Genomic DNA, 19,371 nt, shown 5'->3' with positions numbered 1-19,371 from the left:
TAACAAAATCCTCTTTGACACATTTATTGAATTTTCAAATTTTAACTGTCGTGTATTTTACAGTTTTAGAGAATTTTTTCTTGAAATGGTCTCTTTTGAAAACTTACTAACTTTTTTGAAATTAATAATTTTTTTCAATCAGTGCTACTTCATTAGGAAGTAACTTCTAAGTTTTGCCTTCTTCCTTTTTTTTGTTCATGTTCCTTGCATTGGATGTGGCTTTTCTTTAAATGTTATATTTTCATACGTCACTGATTAAGGCAGACTGTATTGTTTTCTGTAGAAGCAAAAAGTATGCTGTTGAAAAAGGGCCCAGGATGAATACACTTGCAAGCTAAATTTTTATCCTTTTAATAATGCTTGTCAAATACCTGCTAAGAGTTTTTACTTCTAATTTTTTTCCCTGGAACTGCTTCTGGATTCCCACGTGCACCAGCTCCACTTACATGCTTACACTTATCAACATGTGGCTCTGCCCTTGTACCAGATGTCATGTTCTACACGCTTGCACCTAAGTCAACCCAGGCCTGTCAGAGTTTTTCCTTGAATATGTGTGGAATGTGAACTGATAAATATCAGTTTTTCCCTGGAATTTCTCTAGCTTTGTTATTTCAATTGAGGAAATGCAAAACTTTTAGAGACAATGAAGGAAATATGAAAAGAACAGTAGTGAAAGAAAGTACTCTGTTAATACTCTAATTCCTATTCCATTCCAACACTCAGATGCTTCTTGTTTAGTATTTTGAGAAATCCCGGTGTTCCTACAATAAATAACAATGCTAGATTTAAATTGTTCCAGATGATCAGCATGTTCCTTGTGAGAAGATAGTAGTTCCATATCATGTTTATATTAGGCTTGTCTATAGAAATAATTTAGCTTATGAAATTTGAGCAGAACACTAGAATCCTGCTTCTAAGCAGTGGGTTTAAGAACTATTGTTTGTTTCTACAATTTTTCTCTTTCTGCTACAAGAAGGGCAGCTTCCACGGAGGGATCAGGCCTCCCCTGGTTGCAGAGTGAAAGCAGTGTGGAGCTGAACCTGCAGTAATGTTGTGAAGAAAGAACATCCATTGTCATTTGAAGGCACTGGGAATTTGGAGGTGGTTTTTACCACAGCAGGACTTCATGAAAAGACACTACTGAAATAGGCTGATAGATTTTTTTTGGTTTCAATCAGTCCATGACTACTTGTCAGCCACTTTTAACTAACAGATTTACGCCATGAAATGTAATGATGGTTGAATCCAGAGGGATACTTTGCTGTGGGAATGTGGAAGTCCTCGATTTTACTAGACATCAGCCTGTGTGATTCCATTGCCCTCACGGGGCCTGGTTATCCTGGTTATGATTTCCTCTCCTCTACATTATCTGGCGTCAGAAAGAAAGCTAGATAAAGGAGCGATGATCCCTTGTAATTTTTGCGTATTTGAGCTTATAAAATGGAAAGAAAATTTGAATAATATTCTGATTCTGGAAATTCCTTTTATAAATGCTTTTATTACAATGATGTATTATTCTTTTGATTGAATTAGGTCATTTTTAGACTCTCACTTCCTGGTCTATTCATACAACAAGTCAGGGGCATTGTATCCAGAGTCTTCACTTATAAAGGTAAGTTTCACTTTATGTTGTGTAGATTGGTATTTTTATGTGGTGAAGGTGCTGTTGGTGGGAAGAAGCAGAATGCTTTCTACTCTATAGAATTCTTGGGCAAACAGACTATCACAAACCCAAAGACGATGTGGCAGTGACTACGAAAGCATATGGAATAGAGCAACTGCTTTTTAAATTTGGAACTCAGGCCTCACTTACCTGAAAAGGTTACTTACACTATGTGGAAGTACTAGTAGGAGTTTGAGAGGGAAAATAATTGGGAAAGGAATGAAGAAGCCAGTAAACACAGGGAAAAGTTTTGATGAGGATACCATAGGGCTGAGAAGTGGAGGGAACAGTGGAAATTCCTTCTAGAAAGAGCACAGGGAAGTGAAGTTGTGAAAGCACATTTGGTGCAGCATCTGAATATGTTCACTTGTGAAGCACAGGAATTTGAATTATATCCCAAAATGCAGAGAGGAGTCAAGAAATTTTTTAAAGAATGTGAGAAAGTTAACGTTAGTCTAAGGTACTTATTTTGCTGGAATAGATGACTGGAAATTAGCAGATGCAAGTGACTGGTGAGATTGTGTTGCTCTGTTGCAACTGAGAGAGAATGAAATTTAAACTGTGGTAACTTGCACGACATTTGTCTTTCTCACCATCTACAGTAGAAAGCAGAACAAAGTCCATGAGGCACTTGTTTTGAGATATTTGACAATTTTTTTAAATGAGAAACTTTCTCTCTGACTGAAAGAAAGCAGAGAAGGTGAGTCTCACATTGAACTTGGCCCTGTGACTGGGGACACTGTGTCAACCATAGCACAAGGGTGGAACCACGCAGGACTGTGTAAGAGTTTGGAGTTCAGGGCTGCGGGAGCAGCTGGAACTTGCAGGACACGGGACCAGAGATAGAGGGGCTGCCAGATGTAGGGTTTTTTGTTCTTGTTTTTCTTGGGAGGGCAGTTGTCTTGTTCCCCTGCCTAAGGATTAGGCTGCATCATTGATGGGTAAGACTCTACTGAAGGGTGGAGAGTAAAATGGAGCTAACACTAAAGATGAAACAATGTCAGGAGACATCGGATGTTCAGCCTAGCCAGTGTAGAGTGACCTCGCTCAAAACCCAGGCGTTCAGCTCAGACAGAAATGCTAAGTACCGTAGGAGGAAGGATCAGCTCTAGAGTAAGAGATGAGTTTATCACCGCCATTCCCCACCTCAAAGCCTACAGCCCAGCCAAGACAGGATTAAGGAGGGTTACCATTAAATTAGTTGCCCCCCAACAGCAAATGTGTTACTCTAGCAAGAGTTAAAACATAGTAGAGGAAGGAAATAATGCAATAAGTTGAGAAATCAGTGAGATAGAAAAAGGAGAAAGAATAGGAAAAGAAATTTAGCTATTTGAAAGGACTAATAAAACAGATCATCCACAGTAACTCTTACCTACATCAAAAAAAAATTTCCATCAGCATTAGGGATGAAAGGAGATAGTCGTAGTCATACAGAAGATAAAATGATATTTTACAGTATTAGGAAAGCTTTGTGTCAAATTTCATCATTTGATAGAAAATCTCAATCATATGAAATGTATTTTATTTTATTTTATATTTTAACATTTTTTATTGATTTATAATCATTTTACAATGTGTCAACTTCCAGTGTTCAGCACAATTTTTCAGTCATTCATGGACATATACACACTCATTGTCACTTTTTTTTCTCTGTGAGTTATCATAACATTTTGTGTATATTTCCCTGTGTGAAATGTATTTTAAAAAATTGCATTCCTAAACAACCAGTTTCCCCCAAAGGAACACCTTAGTTCTCGCACTTCATCATTTGAGAGCTATTTTGGCTCTTTCCAATCTTTAGCAATTGATAATAATGCTTCTGTGAGCATTCACATACAATTTGTTGTTTAGATGTGAATTTTTATTTTTCTGGGATACATGCCCAGGAATATCATTGCCAGATTATACGGTAAGTGTATGTATGTTTATTTTTTAAAAGAAATTACTACTGAACACTTTTCTAGAGTGCTATACCACTTTAACTTTCTTTTGGCAACGTACGAGAGATGAAGGAGTATCTCCCTTGTTGCCGTTTTTTGCTATTTAAATTTTAGAATTTTATTTGAGCCATTTTGATGGATGGGTAATTTATCTTATGTAACTTGACTTGCATTTTTCTGAGGAGTAATGATGTTGGACATAGTTTCATGTGCTTATTTGACAGTGAGTGGGAGATAGAAGGTAAGCTTAGTGCTGAGATGTGTGATTGGTTCCTGATGAAATTGTGTGCCTGGGAGCTAACGACTTTTAAACGCATTTGTAGGGAGAATGTGCTGATACTTAAGTTCTCATAGCAGAGGATTAACAAAGGAACAGGACTGATTGCAATATCACCAGACTTCTAAGGGAAGAGAAGGGAATATTCACTGAAAGAAAATATCAGGGGAGAACCTGGGAAGGCTAATGTCGTGAAAGTCCATGGAGAGGAGAGTTTGAACTGAGGATGATGAACATGGTGAGATATTAAAGAGAAAATAGTGAGGAAATGTCAGGATATTAAGGATATTTTAAGGTAATTTAGAAAAAAACAAATGAAATGTTTCAGTTGAAGTGAGATCAGTGCAGTTAATTACACTGAGGTAGCATTTATAGACAATGTGTTGAAAAAATGCGGCTGAGAAGAAAAGATACAGATCAGAAAGTTGTCAACAGTTTAGAATTCTGGCAAACATCATTTGGAGTAGGATGAGAGTTGTGATTATTCACAGAGAGAAGTGGGTGGAGGGCAAAAGGTTGTAGGTAGATAATGAAACGGAATATCTGGGGAATAAAATTATGGTGATGGCTAAATCTGAATATTTGATGATGTCTAGGAAGTAAGGATAAACCCTAACTTTTTTTTTTCAAATCATTCATGAATGTGTCTGTATATACTCCTTTTTAGGGCCATTGCTTTTATCAAGGATTTGCCACAGAGATTCCAAAATCCATTGTGACGCTCAGCACCTGTTCCGGACTCAGGTAATGGCATATTCCAGAGATGTACAGGATTGAAATCTTGTGTATCCTTTTAATTTTTAGAAACTTCTTGAATGGTAGAGTGAAGGCAAGGAAAATAGACACTTTGATTGTGGTTCTTCTCCTCTGCTTCCTTTTTCTGCTCATCATCTTGTCATTTCTCCCAGACTCTTGGTCTCTTTCCCAGGGTTGCAGTCATAGAATTTATTCAGAAAAAGCTCCTACTACATAGAGGAATATTCCCATTTCTCAGCCACTCTAGAACTGCAATGACTGCTCAAAGCCATAATAGAAGAAGTTATGAAATTGGGTTTTAGAGTGAATTCAAGTTAGATGGGATGATTCTGAGATGTTAGACCACAAAGGCCACTTTCAGATTTCTATATAAGGTTTTTTATTAAGTATTGATTTGATTTCATCACTGGAAATCTGTATTAATTACCTTGTAATTTCTTCTTTATGTATTTAAATATTCAGTGGATTATTGCAGTTCGAAAATGTCAGTTACGGAATTGAACCATTGGAATATTCATCTACATATGAGCATATGCTTTATCAGATAAAGGATAATAAAATTGATGTTTCCTCTATACCAGAAGATTATTCAACCTCCCAGGTGGTAGATCAGTCCTACAAAATTCTTGTAAAATCAGAAGTAAGTAACTTCTTTAATGAGATCTTCAGTTGTTCAACTTTTGATAAAGTTATTTGAATTGTATTACATTTAAATAAGAGTTTTAAACATATTGGTTATAATAAAACCTTCTCTTGTAAAATACTTATTTTAAAGATTTTTGTTTAATTATGTAATATATAGAAATGTAAATATGTAATTCAGAAGTCAAAATTCTCATGTTTCCCTAATTGCAAGTATTTTAATGCAGATATGCTTAGTTGTACTGTTACTGAATTTGCATCCTAATAATATAATAGTACTCAAATTTGCTGATTATTGCTCTGTCAGCATTTTCTTGCCGGACATTTTTTCTTTGTGAAAAATTGTTATTTTGATAGAGAATGTAAAAGCAGAAAATAGGTAAGAAGTTGTCCCAAAATCTCATTGTCTAGGCATAGTGCTCTTAGAACTTCGGAGTATTTCTCTAATTGGTTTACTATATCTAGTGAAAAAAGTAGATTTATAAAACAACTTTTATTTAACATAAAACTATCTAACCATATATGCTTCTTTGAAATTTCCTTTTTGTTTTTGAGGGGTTAATGCATATTTTAACTTACTAAATTGTGTTATCTTTAGTATTATTTTAAATTAATTTTAGTTAATATTGATTAAGATATTAAATATAGGCATAAGGAAGATAAGACTGTACCGTAATACCATGCTTTAGAGGAAACGCTCTTGCAGAACCCATTGCAGTCGTTTCATATACACTCTTTCTTGCTGTTTCATATATGTCTATGCATAAACTTAAAATATATGCATTATATAATTATGGCATGTTTTGCATATCTGTATTTTTACTTTAATCAAGAAATGAACCACATGAATGTACCAAATTTTGAGCAGTCACACTTATCAATATTTGTAACTAAGAATAGACTTACTTCCAAAGTTTTTTAGATACATATATCCTAACTTCCTCCTTAAAAGTATTTCCACAACTTCACATTTTACCATCAGTGGTTAAAGAGATGACTGTGACGCGTTCTCATGCTAATTGGATATTCTGTTTAGAGAAGCAAAACAAAGTAGTAATGGATAAAACTTTAATTTACGATGATCTCCATCTCACTGTTGCTTTAATATGCATTTTTTTATTTTACCAAAGAAATTGGTGCAAATACAGATTAATAAAATTATCTTTTCAGAAACTCATAAAAAATGTTAAAACATAACCATAGATATGAAATGAAAATTTGATTTTTAACGGAACTAAGATGTGACCCCAAACTCGATGCCATCTGTATGTTGTGGTACAACATGGACGTCATTGCAGACCATTTTCATAACTGAAATGGAGCACTGTCTCTTAAAGTACATTGAAAAACTCTTCCATGAATACTCCTTTTGGGAAAGCCCAAAGAGGTTTACATGCTTTGGGAAATAGAAATAATACTGCCCATGAAGCCATCCCCTTCCAATCAACAATAAGAATGATTCTGGAGGAGATGGATAACATACAGCTCCAGCTGCCTCACTTTGAAGTTTGATCTGGTCAGGCTAAAGCCACAAGAATTTGGGCAAGTAATCTCTATCTGTGTTTCAGTTTTCTCATCTGTAAAAATCCAGTGATAAAAATAATACTCAATGACACAATTATTTCAAACGTTCAGTAAATTTAAGTGGAATTTACTTAGCACAGTATGTGGAGAACACAGGTGATCAATAAGTAGCACTATGTCTACTATTACTGTTTGCTCCTCATATTTTCCAATGTAGAGGAACAGGTAACTGGGAATAATTATGGAAAATCTGTGTGTAAAACAAAATGCAATAATGAGATAAAATAGAGACTAAAATTTCAGAACCTCGAAGAAGCCAGGGATACCACTGCAGGAATGGAGATGATTGGATATTTGTATGTGTCTGTAAATTAAGTGATTGCTGTTCACCCTGAATTTGAAAGGCTTAAATCTGGAGTTTTCGTTAAGTATTCATTCACGAGCACTAATACTTTTACAAGCACAAATATACAAAGCAGATTTCTTCAATACAACAGGTTTTTTAAAAAGACAGAAAAAAACTTGTATTTTAGGCATGTTTTTACATTTATGAAAAGAAATACAAATAAACTCACAATCAAGGTGAATACTTCATTATAACCACTGTGAAAAGTGGAATAAAATATATAGTAGACTTATCTGTTGAACATTTACTAGACACATGCATTTACCCCTGCCTGATTTTCACAAGATAAAATTCCAGAAATCATAAAAACTAAAGTGTCAACAAAATTGACAGTGAAATTTGAGACATTAAAAATTCAATTAAAATAACAATATGGGTGATGCAGTACAATTTCCAGTGTCAATAAGCATAGAAATTTGAGTTGAATAAGTCACAAAATAGTCCAGAAAAAGACCTCAAAATGATTTAAGGTGAGTTTCTGGACTGATATTTTCAAAATATTGTTTCTTCTATATAAACAAGATGCAGGATGGCATGAAATTACCAGCAGCAATATTGGAAGTTGAAAGGCAGTAAAACAATTACTTAAAATGGGGCAAAATAATTTCTAGGCTATAATTCTATACTGAGGCAAAACTACATTAATTGAGGTTTTGGGTTGAAACTATTTTTTCCTTCCTATTATGAATGTCCTTCCTGATATATAAAGAAAGAAAAAAGCCAGAACTCAACACAAAAAAGCAAAAACAAACAAAAAAAACCAAAACCAAAACCCACTAAATTGAACAGAAATAAAGAGACTCTCATCTCATCCTGAATAAAAACAGCAGCCAGCCACAATCACAACCAAATTCCCAAAGGATAGTTTCCAAATACAGTGAACTTTCATTCAGATCAAAAGATGAAGAACTGTGTAAGCTGCTGTCCTCAGACTGTATCCTTCATGAGAACCACTGTCAGGTCAAATACCACTAGATTTTGAAGCCCCCAATTCCCAGCTCTCAGTAGTTTAACATAATGTGTGTCTTGCTCATGCAGAGACCGAGGTGGATGAAACTCTCCTGGTTGTTTCCCTTTCTAGCTTCAACTCAGGGCCCCTGAGTGTCCCCCACTAGTTTTTGAATCTGGACAAGATAAGGGGAAAAGAGTGTGTGTGTCCCCGCCTTGATACAGCTGGGCCTGGACAGCTGGCTTTCTCTTGGAGAAGGAGCAAACATCATTCTTGGATAATTGACCATTTCTTATAAACCAAAGTGTAGTGTAAGTCACTTATCCCCATCATTTGTTCAAAAAAGGTTTGACATGAAAGAAATGAATGTTTTCTAAAAGAAGAAGAAGAATCCAAATGGAATGAACATGGGCTCTAAGGATAAATATAAAGATGAAATATAAGACAAATACAAGATCCAAAGTGAATTAAAGGGCAATATATATATATATTCATGGACTGCCTCACAAGTGCCATGTATTGTTTTAGGAGCTTTACAGTATGCTCTGAATTTTCCATTCTTTCAACAGTTATCCCCCTTTTCAGCCAAGGAAACAAAGATTTAGAGTGTTTAAGTTATTATCCTAGGAAATCCTCCAATAAGTTGCAGCATTAAAATTCAAACCTAAATAATACAACCACAGGGATGCATTCTTTAGAATTTACATGTCTATTGTTACACAGTCTGTTTAAAGATCCCTGGAAGTAATCAAGAAATGAAGGAAAAGTCATTTTAAGAAAGAAAGACATTGGCAATAGAACTAGTGAATAACCGAGTAGACACTGTTAAAACCCCAATGTAATATTTTAGTCAGGGTTAAGGAAATAGAGAAAGCTATAGTATAAAGATGATGGCAGTAAAAACCAAAACTCTGTGATGGTTAATTTTATGTGTCAACCTCCCCTGGGCCATGGTGCCTGGATGGTAGTCAGATTCTCTGGGTGTTTCTGTGAGGGTCTTTTTGAGTAAGATTAGCAACTAAGTCAATGGAAATTGTGTAAAGCAGACGTCCTCCATAGTGTGGGTGGACCTCCTCCAGCAGGTGGAAGTCCTGAACGTAAGAAAAGAAGGGACGTTCCCCTGAGTAAGACAGGACTGTGTAGCTGACAGCCTTCCAACTGGAACTGTCGCATCAGCTCTCCCCGGGTCTCCAGCCCACTGGACCACCCTGCAGATTTTCGACTTGCCAGCCTCCAGAACCATATGAGCTAATTCCTTGTAATAAAGCTCATTATAATAAGTATAATAAATATGTAAATATGCACACATTCTATTGGTTCTGTTTCTTTGAGGAACCCTGACTAATAGAGTGTCCATCCAGTGGGCATCCATGCTCTTATTTTCCTGTTACCTATTTCTATATGTATGTATGTCTGTATCTCTCTTGCTAGCCATCTGTCATTTATCTAGCTGCCATCTACACCTGTGTATCTATATATAAATGTATAATGATTTTGATAACTAGAAACACTATAAGAATATAGAAAGTGTCTTAAAAATATTTCTGTCCTCTCTTTCACAGAAAAAATCAGATGTGCTGTTGAAAAGTATTCTGAAAATACAAGTCATTATGGATAAAGCTTTGGTATGCATTTGTTGATATATTTTATTATAGCTGTTTTGTATTTAAAGTGAAAGGAACTATGAAAAAGAATCTTTAATTGTTTATAGTTCAGATATATTTTACTCTGTTCAAAATATGTATCTCAGTATAACAGGACATAAAGAAATGTCCATCGTTTCCACACTGGCATAAAGGGACCGATGTTTGTGGTATTGATTACCAAATCAGTATAGAATTCTAGCAATAATGTGCGACTTCCCTATGTAGGGAGGGTTCTGTTGGACTATAACCCGTTGGCTTATAACTAGTTACATGTACTTCTGGACCCACCCAAAATTAATGGTGTAACTGTTCCTTAGTCAATTTTCATATTAAAGCAAGGTATTTCATTTATTACTCAATTGGAGGTCATTGTTATTAATATTATCTAAGACTGTTTTATGCTTTATCATGGCTTAGGGTCCTCTAGTAGAAGTTCCATATTTAAAAAATGGGAAAAATAGTTTATAGGAACACTTACTTGATTATTAAACTTTTTACTTATACAATTAGTTTTAGCAAAGACATATGGGCAACAAGTTAAAAAGCCTGATTTGTCCATTATCACTAGTAATTTTGCATAAAGTGTCTCACTATGTGTCATGATATTCTAGACTTTTTTCTTCAAAGAAAATCTTCAGATCTTTAAATAATTTTTATGACAGTAATAACAAGAAAGAATGATAGGTAAAAGAATAAAGAAATAAAGCACATGTAGTTTCATTATGAGGAGATAAAATATATACACACATTTCCTGGTTTTAATATATAAATACAAGTATATATGGTCACATGGCTTTGTCTCATGTATAATATTTTGTAAACCATCATGTTTTCTCATATTAATGAATTGTATTATTTCAAATTAATTGCAAGGTATACATAGTGTCCGATTTCCAATAATTTAATCTATTTAAATAGCTAATGCCCTTTGTTTGTATTTTCATTGTTGTTGTTACATGGGGACAGTAGTATTTGGCCTAAAACCAGGATCACAAACACTGAAATTATCCTCTGCCACAGCTACCCCCATGAGGTTAGTGACATTAAATCTAGACAGTCTGCTTTTCTCTCCCACTTAGCCGTATACATTGTTAGCGTGCTAAAAATAACAAAAAGGCATTTTCAATGCAAATGTCATCATGCAAAAAAAGAATTCCAAAGAATTCTTTATAATGTCCTGTGACAAATATTATCCCTTCTTTTATGTTTAACTTATCTGTGTTTGTTTTGTCTTTTTCGGGGAGGGGGAAGGTAATTAGGTTTTGTTTATTGATTTTTCACGGAGGATCTGCGGATTGAACCAAGGACCTCTTCCATGCTAAGCAAACTCTGTACCAGTGAGCTGTATCCATCCCCACCTAACATACCTGTTTTGAATGTTACAGTCTGACTCTGTAAATAGTTTACTTATAAGTCTGTTTTTTTCTCTCTACTAAGTCATGTAATCCCCATCTTTTTATTAGAAGTTTGAGTTGATCTATGTGTATCAAAAAACAAATAACCATTGACCAGGTTAAATACTACTGTGTTGTTAGTCTTCTATTTGTCCCATCAACTATGTGCTCCTTTTTCCTCCTTTGCTGTCCGTGGATATGTGTTATTTTTAGCATTTATTTTTATCTCTTGTATTGTTTTTTTTTCTGATATACCCCTTTCCCCTCATATCCCACTCCAGTGGTTTCTCTAGTGATTCCAGTTAACATTCCTAATTTATCATGATCTTGAATTAATGTTATGCCACGTCATATGTGATGTAAGAACCTTGCAACAGTAAAATCCCATTTACCCTTTTGTGATGTTATTGTAATATGTCTTACATCTCCGTGTGTTACAAACTACAAAATTATTTTTCCTTAAATGTCTAATTGATGTTTTAAGAAGCTAAGGAAAGGAAGAAGTATTTCATTTTTTCCACATATTTACTATTTCCAAACTCTACATTCCTTCTTGGAGGTTGGTGTTTCTGATATTTCCTTTTAGCCTGTCGATGGATTCTCTTCAGTTTTTGTTGATCTGAAATGATCTTTATTTCATCTCTACTTTTTAAATGTTTTATTTTATTTGGAAATATTTTCGAACTTTCAAAAATGTTGCAAGAAAAAGAATAATACAAAGAACACCTATATTCTTTTCCACAGATTTATTAATATTGTTTCTCATTATTACTTGTGGTTTCTCCATGTGAACATAAGTTCTAAATTGCACCATGCAGTATTTTTCAGCGTGCATTTACATAGAGTAAGATAATTTATCTTATGAATCCACAATAGAGTCATCCATGTAAGTAATTTTTAAGTAACACTGTTAGAATACTTGTTATCAAGTTTATGGTAACTTAATTGCATTCTGGTTGGACAATGTGATCTAAGTGATACAATGTTTTATATTTAAAGAACTGCTTCATGGCCTAATACGAGGCAATTTATATAAAACTTCCAGATATTTACTAAAATATATATTTATATATATATCAAGCTTATTGTTTCATGTAAGCTTTTATATATGCCGATTGCATCCATAGTTTGCTTCAGTTTTAAAAATCTTGTATATCTTTAATGTTAATTTATCTGGTTGATCTGTTAATGATTAAGAGACCTAAATAAAAATCTGTCACTATGATAGACACTTTTTATTTCTAATTCTGTTAATTTTTGTCTTATGTATTTTGTTGCTCTGCTGTTAGTTATAAGCCAGTTTAAAAATATGTGTTCACCCTCAATTAGACATGTTTCAGAGAAAATATTATGATTTTTGTTGCCCTGAATGATGAAATATTCTTGAAATCATTCTCTGTTGTAGTGGTCAGAGCTCTGTGTTAAGAAAGTACGTTGCATGTGTAGGATGTGTAGTCATGTTGTCTTATTGGAATGAGGACAAAAGAAGGCAGCACAGAAAAGACAGCAGCCAGTGAAGACTTAGGAGCTTAGTTAGACATTTGAGTCCTGGTTCTCACCCTTATTAGTTATGCAATCTTGGAAGCTTAACTTTTGACCCTGAATTTCTACTTGTGTAAACAGAACAATAATCACAACCATGACATTTTAATATTATTGATTAATATATAAAGTCCCTACGTTTACATCTAAAACTTACGAAGCACTTGCTAAGTCTCAGTTCTGCTTTTGTCCTTTCACTGGAGCACTGCGTTATTTGAACATGTTTATATCCATTTAAAACGTGGTAGTTGAGTAATTTTTACTAGCGATTAAGACACAAATTTGTCTTTCAGTATGATTATATGGGCTCTGAAGTGGCAGTTGCAGCTCAGAAAATTGTCCACGTCTTTAGTCTGATCAACACTGTAAGTATTTGTTTCGTATTTAAATAAGAAGCGTTCTGGTTAATACAGTAGCATTGTTGGACTAAATCACATTTGCAATTTTATAAGAAGTATAATCTTACCAACTAGTTTATTTCAGTAATGGATATCATTTCAAAAAACAGTAAGTTGAATATGCTATCATTACATACAGAGGTGAAATACTATATTTATGATTACCTAAAACTTTGTATCATGTTTGTTCTGTTTTCAGATGTTTTCCCAGCTTAAAGTGACTGTGATGTTAACTTCTCTGGAGCTCTGGTCAGATCAAAATAAAATTTCAACTAATGGGGATGCTAATGAGTTATTACATAGATTTGTGGCATGGAAAGAAAAATTTTTGTTTCAAAGGTCCCATGACATGGCATACTTACTAATGTAAGTAATTTATTTTCATTGGTATAAGGTTTATCAAATTATTTGATAAATTAGGTATCAAAATTATATATAAAATGTATTGTTTATAATGACAAGACACCTCAGAAAAAGATTGTGTGAGCACTGACTTTATTGGCGATATGTAAGCTATAAAGATCTGATAACGATGTAGGACACAGGATTGGTTATTATCCTCATAGTGGGCTGCTTACCCATGGAAATGTAAAGAACTGGAAATACGGAAAACTTTGGGAAAACTTAGGGACCCTGTGATTTTAAAGATTTTCTCAGAGTAAATAACTGAAAGCATCATTTTAACATTAAAGAAAATGTAAATTAGTTAACAGTATAATAATTGCATATAAAGCTGGTTATATTATAAAAACATAAAAATAGTAATGTGGTGACCTTAGGGTGTTTCTATACTGACCTAGGGTGTAGCTGTTTAACTGCTTGTACTGTATGGGTCAATAGTCTTTATAGAGATTTTTGTTTTACTAATTTGACTATTTTAGGTGAAAAAAACAGAAACACAATTCTGATATCCGATACGCAATATGAAATACTCTTGCAAATCTGTGGGTGTCTGTGTGGAATCTAAGATCAGGTTTGGGGATTTGGGAGCAGCATTAACTAAGGACTGACCGTGTGAGGACACTTTCCACAGCCCGCCTCCCCTCGTCCTCGTGTGTGTGCCGCGTGGTGTGTCTTTCTCCTTCTGTCTTCCAGTCCAGCCCTTGTTACACACTCTACGGATTCTCTGTGTGGAAATCATGGCAGTAAGCTGTCCTGACTTTCACGTCTTAGAATTCTCTCCATCCAGTGCTGACAACGGTGGTGATTGATTTGGGGGGAGAATTAGACAGTGCTGAATTTTGGGCTGTGGATCACATAATGTTCAAGTTGCCTCTAGAACTTAACTTTGTAGGGACGATGGGAGATTACCCAAGTACAAAATGATGGAAAGCATTAGTCATGATATGTAATACTCATGTTTTAAAGAAAAAAGCTTGATTGAGGAAGCACATACTTAAAGAGTCATTAAATTATTAATTTAAAGTACACTTATCACAAGATTAAATTTGTTGTTCAGTTACAGGGACGATCCTAATTATGTAGGAGCAACGTACCATGGAATGGCATGTGACCCAAAGTTTGCTGCAGGAATTGCTCTGGTATGCATCTTCTCATGTTTTCAGTACTTATATCACAATTTGAAACTTAATGTCCACTTCACAGAACAAAATTACATATAGTATATCTACCATTTTTATAAAATGAACATTTTAATAAAAATGATTTTTTTAACTTTGAAACTTAAATGTTACCATTTTTAAAGGATTTTTTTTAATTGGGAAAAAGTACAAATAACATAAAATTCACTGTCTTAACTATTTTCTTTATATGTATCTTTTTCATAAAAGATTATTACAAGAGATTGAATATATTTCCCTGGGCTGTACAGAGAAATTTGTTTTTTAACCTATTTTTATATATAGTAGTTATGTTCAGTTTTTTTTTTGATGTGATTGTAAATGAGATTTTTTTCTCTAAATGTCTCTTTCTGATGGTTTGTTGTTAGTGTATAGAAATGCAACAGATGTCCACAGATGCCTGTATATTAATTTTGTTCCTGCAAATTTAGCAAATATATTTTTGAACTCTAGTAGCTTTTTGTTGGTGTCTTTAGAATTTTCTAGGTATAATATCATGTCATCTGCAACCAGTGACAGTTTTACTTCTTCCTTTCCAATATAGATTTTTAAATTTCTTTTTCTTGTCTGATTCCTGTGGCCAGGACTTCCAATGCTATGTTGAATAAAAGTGGTGACAGTGGGTATCCTTGTCTTGTTCCTGAACTTAGAAGAAATGCTTTCAGCTTTGCATACCTGAGTATGATGGTAGCTGTGGGATTGTCATGTATGTCCTTTATTATGTTGAGGTATGTTCCCTCTATACCTACTTTGTGGTGAGTTTTCATCCTAAGGAAATGTTGAGTACTATCAAAAGCTTTGTCTGCGTCTGTTGAGATGATTGTATTATTTTTCTTGTTCACTTTGTTAAGGTGTCACATTGTGTCACATTGGTTGATTTGTGAATACTGAGCCATCCCTGGCGTGATTTGTACTTGATCATGATGTGTGATTCTACTAATGCATTGTTGAATACAGTTTGCTAATATTGGATAATACAGTTCTTATATTTTGAATATTAACCCCATATCAGATAAATAATTTGTAGATTTTCTTCCATTCTGTAGGTTACCTTTACATTCTGTTGGTTGTCTCTTTTGAACTGCAAAGAGGTTTAAATTTGGCATAGTCCTATTTGTCTATTTTTGCATCTGTGGTCTGTGTTTTTCTGATCATATCTACAAAATCTTTATCAAGCCCAGTGTTGTGAAATTTTCTCTCCATGTTTTCTTCTAAGAATTTTACAGTTTGGGCTCTTAACATTTAGATTGTTATACCGTTTTGAGTTAATTTTTGTATGTGATGTATTATAAAGATCCTACATTTTTCTTTTGTATATGGATACTTAATTTTCCCATCACCATTTATTGAAGAGACTCAATATTCTTTATTGAGTATTCTTATTGAAGTAACTGTCCCTTTCCCATTGTGTAGTTGGCACCCTTGTCATTTGACCATGTATATGAGGGTTCATTTATAGTCTCTCCATCCTATTTTATATATATATGGCATATTTACATGCCAATACCACATTATTTTGATGGTTAGAGCTAGTAATATGTTTTGAAGTCAGGAAATGTGAGTCCCCCAACTTTGTTCTTTTTCAAAATTGTTACGGTTATTCAGGGTCCATTGAGATTCCATGACAATTTTAAGTTTTCTTTTTTCTATTCCTGCCCAAAAAATGCTGCTGGGATTGTGGTAGGCATTTCATTGAATGTATAGATTGCTTTGGATAGTAATGACATCTTAAAAATATGAAGTTTTTCAGTCTATGGACATGGAATGTCTTTCCATTTATTTGTGTCTTCTGTGCTTACACTGCTATATTTTGCAGCCATTAATGTACAGTTCTTTCACCTACTTGGATAGGTTTATTCCTAAGTATTTTACTGTTTTTCATAGTATTATAAGTGGAATTATTTTAAAAATATATTTCTAGTCGTTAAGAATCATAATCTATTGTGTTGATTTTGTACACTACAACTTTGCTGAATTCATTTATTCTTACAGTTTCTTTTATGTGGAAAATTTCACGGTTCCTACATATAAGATCATATCATCTGTGCAGAGAAATAATTGTTCTCTCTTTCCATGTTAGAAGCCTTTTATTCATTCAGTTGCTGAATGTGCTGGCTTGGGCTTCCTGTATTATGTGAAACAGACGTGGCCAGAGTGAGCATCCTCTTACTCTTGATATTAGAGGGAACCTTTCAGTATTTCACCGTTGAATGTGATGTTAGCTGTGTTCTTTACTCCATGTTCTAGTTCATGTGGTGGTCATTTGGTTATATTCCTAGTTTTTTGATTTTTTTTTTTATCACTAGAAGTGTGCTGAATCTTGTCGAAGGCATTTTCTGCGTTAGTTGAGATAATCATGTGCTTTTTGTACTTCATTCTGCAAAAGTGGTGTGATACCATTTTAAATCTAAAACAGGTTTTAACATATTTAATGATTTTTGGATTCCAGGAATAAACTACTTGATCATGGTGTACAAAACTTATAACGTGTTATTAAATGCTCTTTGTTTGTATTTTGTTGAAGATTTTTGCAGTAGTATTCATCAGGGATATCACGCTATAGTTTTCTTGTTGAGCCTTGTCTGGTTTTTGTATCAAGGTAATGTTGCCCATATAGAAAGATTTGATCAGTTTTCCTTCCTGTTTATTTCTTTGGCAGAATTTGAGGAGGACTGGTATTCTTTGTTTAATGTTTGGTAGAATTTACCCCTGAAGTCATCCAGGTCCTGGACTTTTTTGGATTGGAGGTTTTCGTGTTTTTTTTGTTATTACTTGAATCTCCTTAGTGGTTTTCAGATTTTCTATTTCTTCATGAGTCAACTTTGATAGGTTGTGTGTTTCTAAGTGTTTATCTTTTTTTTCTAAATTATTCAGCTTACTGGTATACAATTTTTATAGTATCATCTTGTGATCTTTTTAAAAAATTTCTGTGGTATCGGTTGTAGTGTTAACTTTTTGTTTTTTTATTTTGTTTCAAAACTAAATGCTTCCCTCTAAGATTGGAAAGAAGGCAAAAATGTATCTTATTGTTCTTACTCATCTTTGTACAGATGTGCAAAACATCGATAACACCAAATACTGTGTTAATGTGGAGCACCAGGAACTCTCCTTTATGTTGATGGGAATACAAAATGGTACAGACACTGTGGTAGACAGTATGGCAATTGCTTATGTGATTCATCATACTCTTACCATATGATCCAGCATTTGTCCACTATACCATTTTCAAAAAACTACCTTAATACTTATATCTACACAAAACTGTGGACATGGTTGTGTATAGAAGTTTTATTTATAATTGCTTAAATTTGAAAGCAACCAAGATGTCCTTTAATAGGCAACGCAACAAAGAAAATAGGGTTAATCCGTAGAAAGGAATATTATTCGGTGATTTTAAAAATGAGCCATCAAGCCATTAAAAGATGTAGAACAATCTTAAATGCATAATGGTTAGTGAAAAAAGCCTAAGCTGAAAAGGCTACGCATAGTATGATTCCAACTCTATAATTTTCTGAAAAAGGCAAAACTATGGCGATAGTAAAAATATCATTGATTACGAGTGCTATGTGGACTGCTCAGATCACCACTTCTCAGGTTTTATTTTTGTTAATATTCTGTCTTTAGAAAATGCATGTTTGATTCTCTCTCCTACAGCTATTTCTGAAGTGTAAACTGATTGTCAGTTAAACCCTTAAGAATCTGTGTTTTTTTAAGTGTTTCCATTAAAAGTAATAGAGTTACTGAAACAGTGATTAATCTTTTCAAAATGTTTTGTTTATTGAAATAAAGTGAGTGTCGGGAAAACAGAGGGTAATATTAATCTCATTTTGTCATTTGTCAATGGCGTTCTGATTGAGAGTACTGTTACTCAAAAAGAATAAGTTATTTTTTATATTTTTAAGAGAATATTGTGCTTAATTAAATTAATATTTGCATTTTGGCAATATGGCCACAATTACATGAAAAGACCAAATGGATGAAAAAATGTCTTAAGCAACAATTCTGTTTTTTTCTCTATGTAGTATCCAAAGATGATAACCTTAGAGGCATTTTCTGTTGTTATGGCACAGTTGCTTGGAATTAACCTGGGATTAGCATATAATAATGATATCTACACTTGTTACTGTCCAGCATCCACATGCATAATGAATCCTGAAGCAATGTAAGGTGCCATTTTTATCAAATCTTTGTCTTCTTTTGGGAGATGTCTCTAGCATTCTTTGATGTATAATTTCTTTCAGTATAACTTGAATAAGAATATTTTCATTGAATACATATGAGTCATTTTAAAGCTTATTAAAGAGAACGAGTATTTGATATTGTAGGAAATGTGCTTGAAAATCTTATAGTAAATGCTGTTATATCAGAAGAAAGTGGATGTTGGTGACTTTCTGTGGTGTACTAGAATTTTGAGGTGAAATGCATTCATTCAATCAAGAAATTCTAAAAAGCATGTACTGTGTCACATGTATGGTATTAGTTTACCTTAAAAATGGTTAACAAGATAGAACGGTGCTAGACATAATCAGCCCATCAGGGACAGAAAATTAATAAGTGGACATAAGAAAAAATAAAATTTAAACATGTGTGATAAGCACCATGAGGGAAATAAACAGAGAGTAACTGTGAGAAGAAACTTTCTGATGAAGTGGTC

The 19,371-nt window shown here is 33.8% G+C and overlaps 1 protein-coding gene across 3 annotated transcripts in view; it reads left to right on the top strand.

Moving 5' to 3' along the window:
- Positions 1-19,371, top strand: part of LOC102544841 (A disintegrin and metallopeptidase domain 3-like) — a 66,081-nt gene that overhangs the window by 11,806 nt on the left and 34,904 nt on the right. Inside the window, exons 1-9 of one of the 3 annotated variants that reach the window (XM_072950241.1) lie at positions 1,534-1,612; positions 2,266-2,363; positions 4,548-4,624; positions 5,099-5,276; positions 9,720-9,782; positions 13,033-13,104; positions 13,337-13,503; positions 14,597-14,678; positions 18,740-18,879. In XM_072950241.1, coding sequence (XP_072806342.1) covers positions 5,169-5,276; positions 9,720-9,782; positions 13,033-13,104; positions 13,337-13,503; positions 14,597-14,678; positions 18,740-18,879 — 632 coding nt within the window. In that variant the 5' untranslated portion in view covers positions 1,534-1,612; positions 2,266-2,363; positions 4,548-4,624; positions 5,099-5,168. The other 2 variants (XM_072950240.1, XM_072950242.1) reach the window with 2 other exon arrangements.

This window comes from Vicugna pacos, chromosome 26 (assembly GCF_048564905.1).
Source record: "Vicugna pacos chromosome 26, VicPac4, whole genome shotgun sequence".
Classification (NCBI taxonomy): Eukaryota; Metazoa; Chordata; class Mammalia; order Artiodactyla; family Camelidae; genus Vicugna; species Vicugna pacos.
This window is presented reverse-complemented; position numbering and strand designations above follow the sequence as displayed.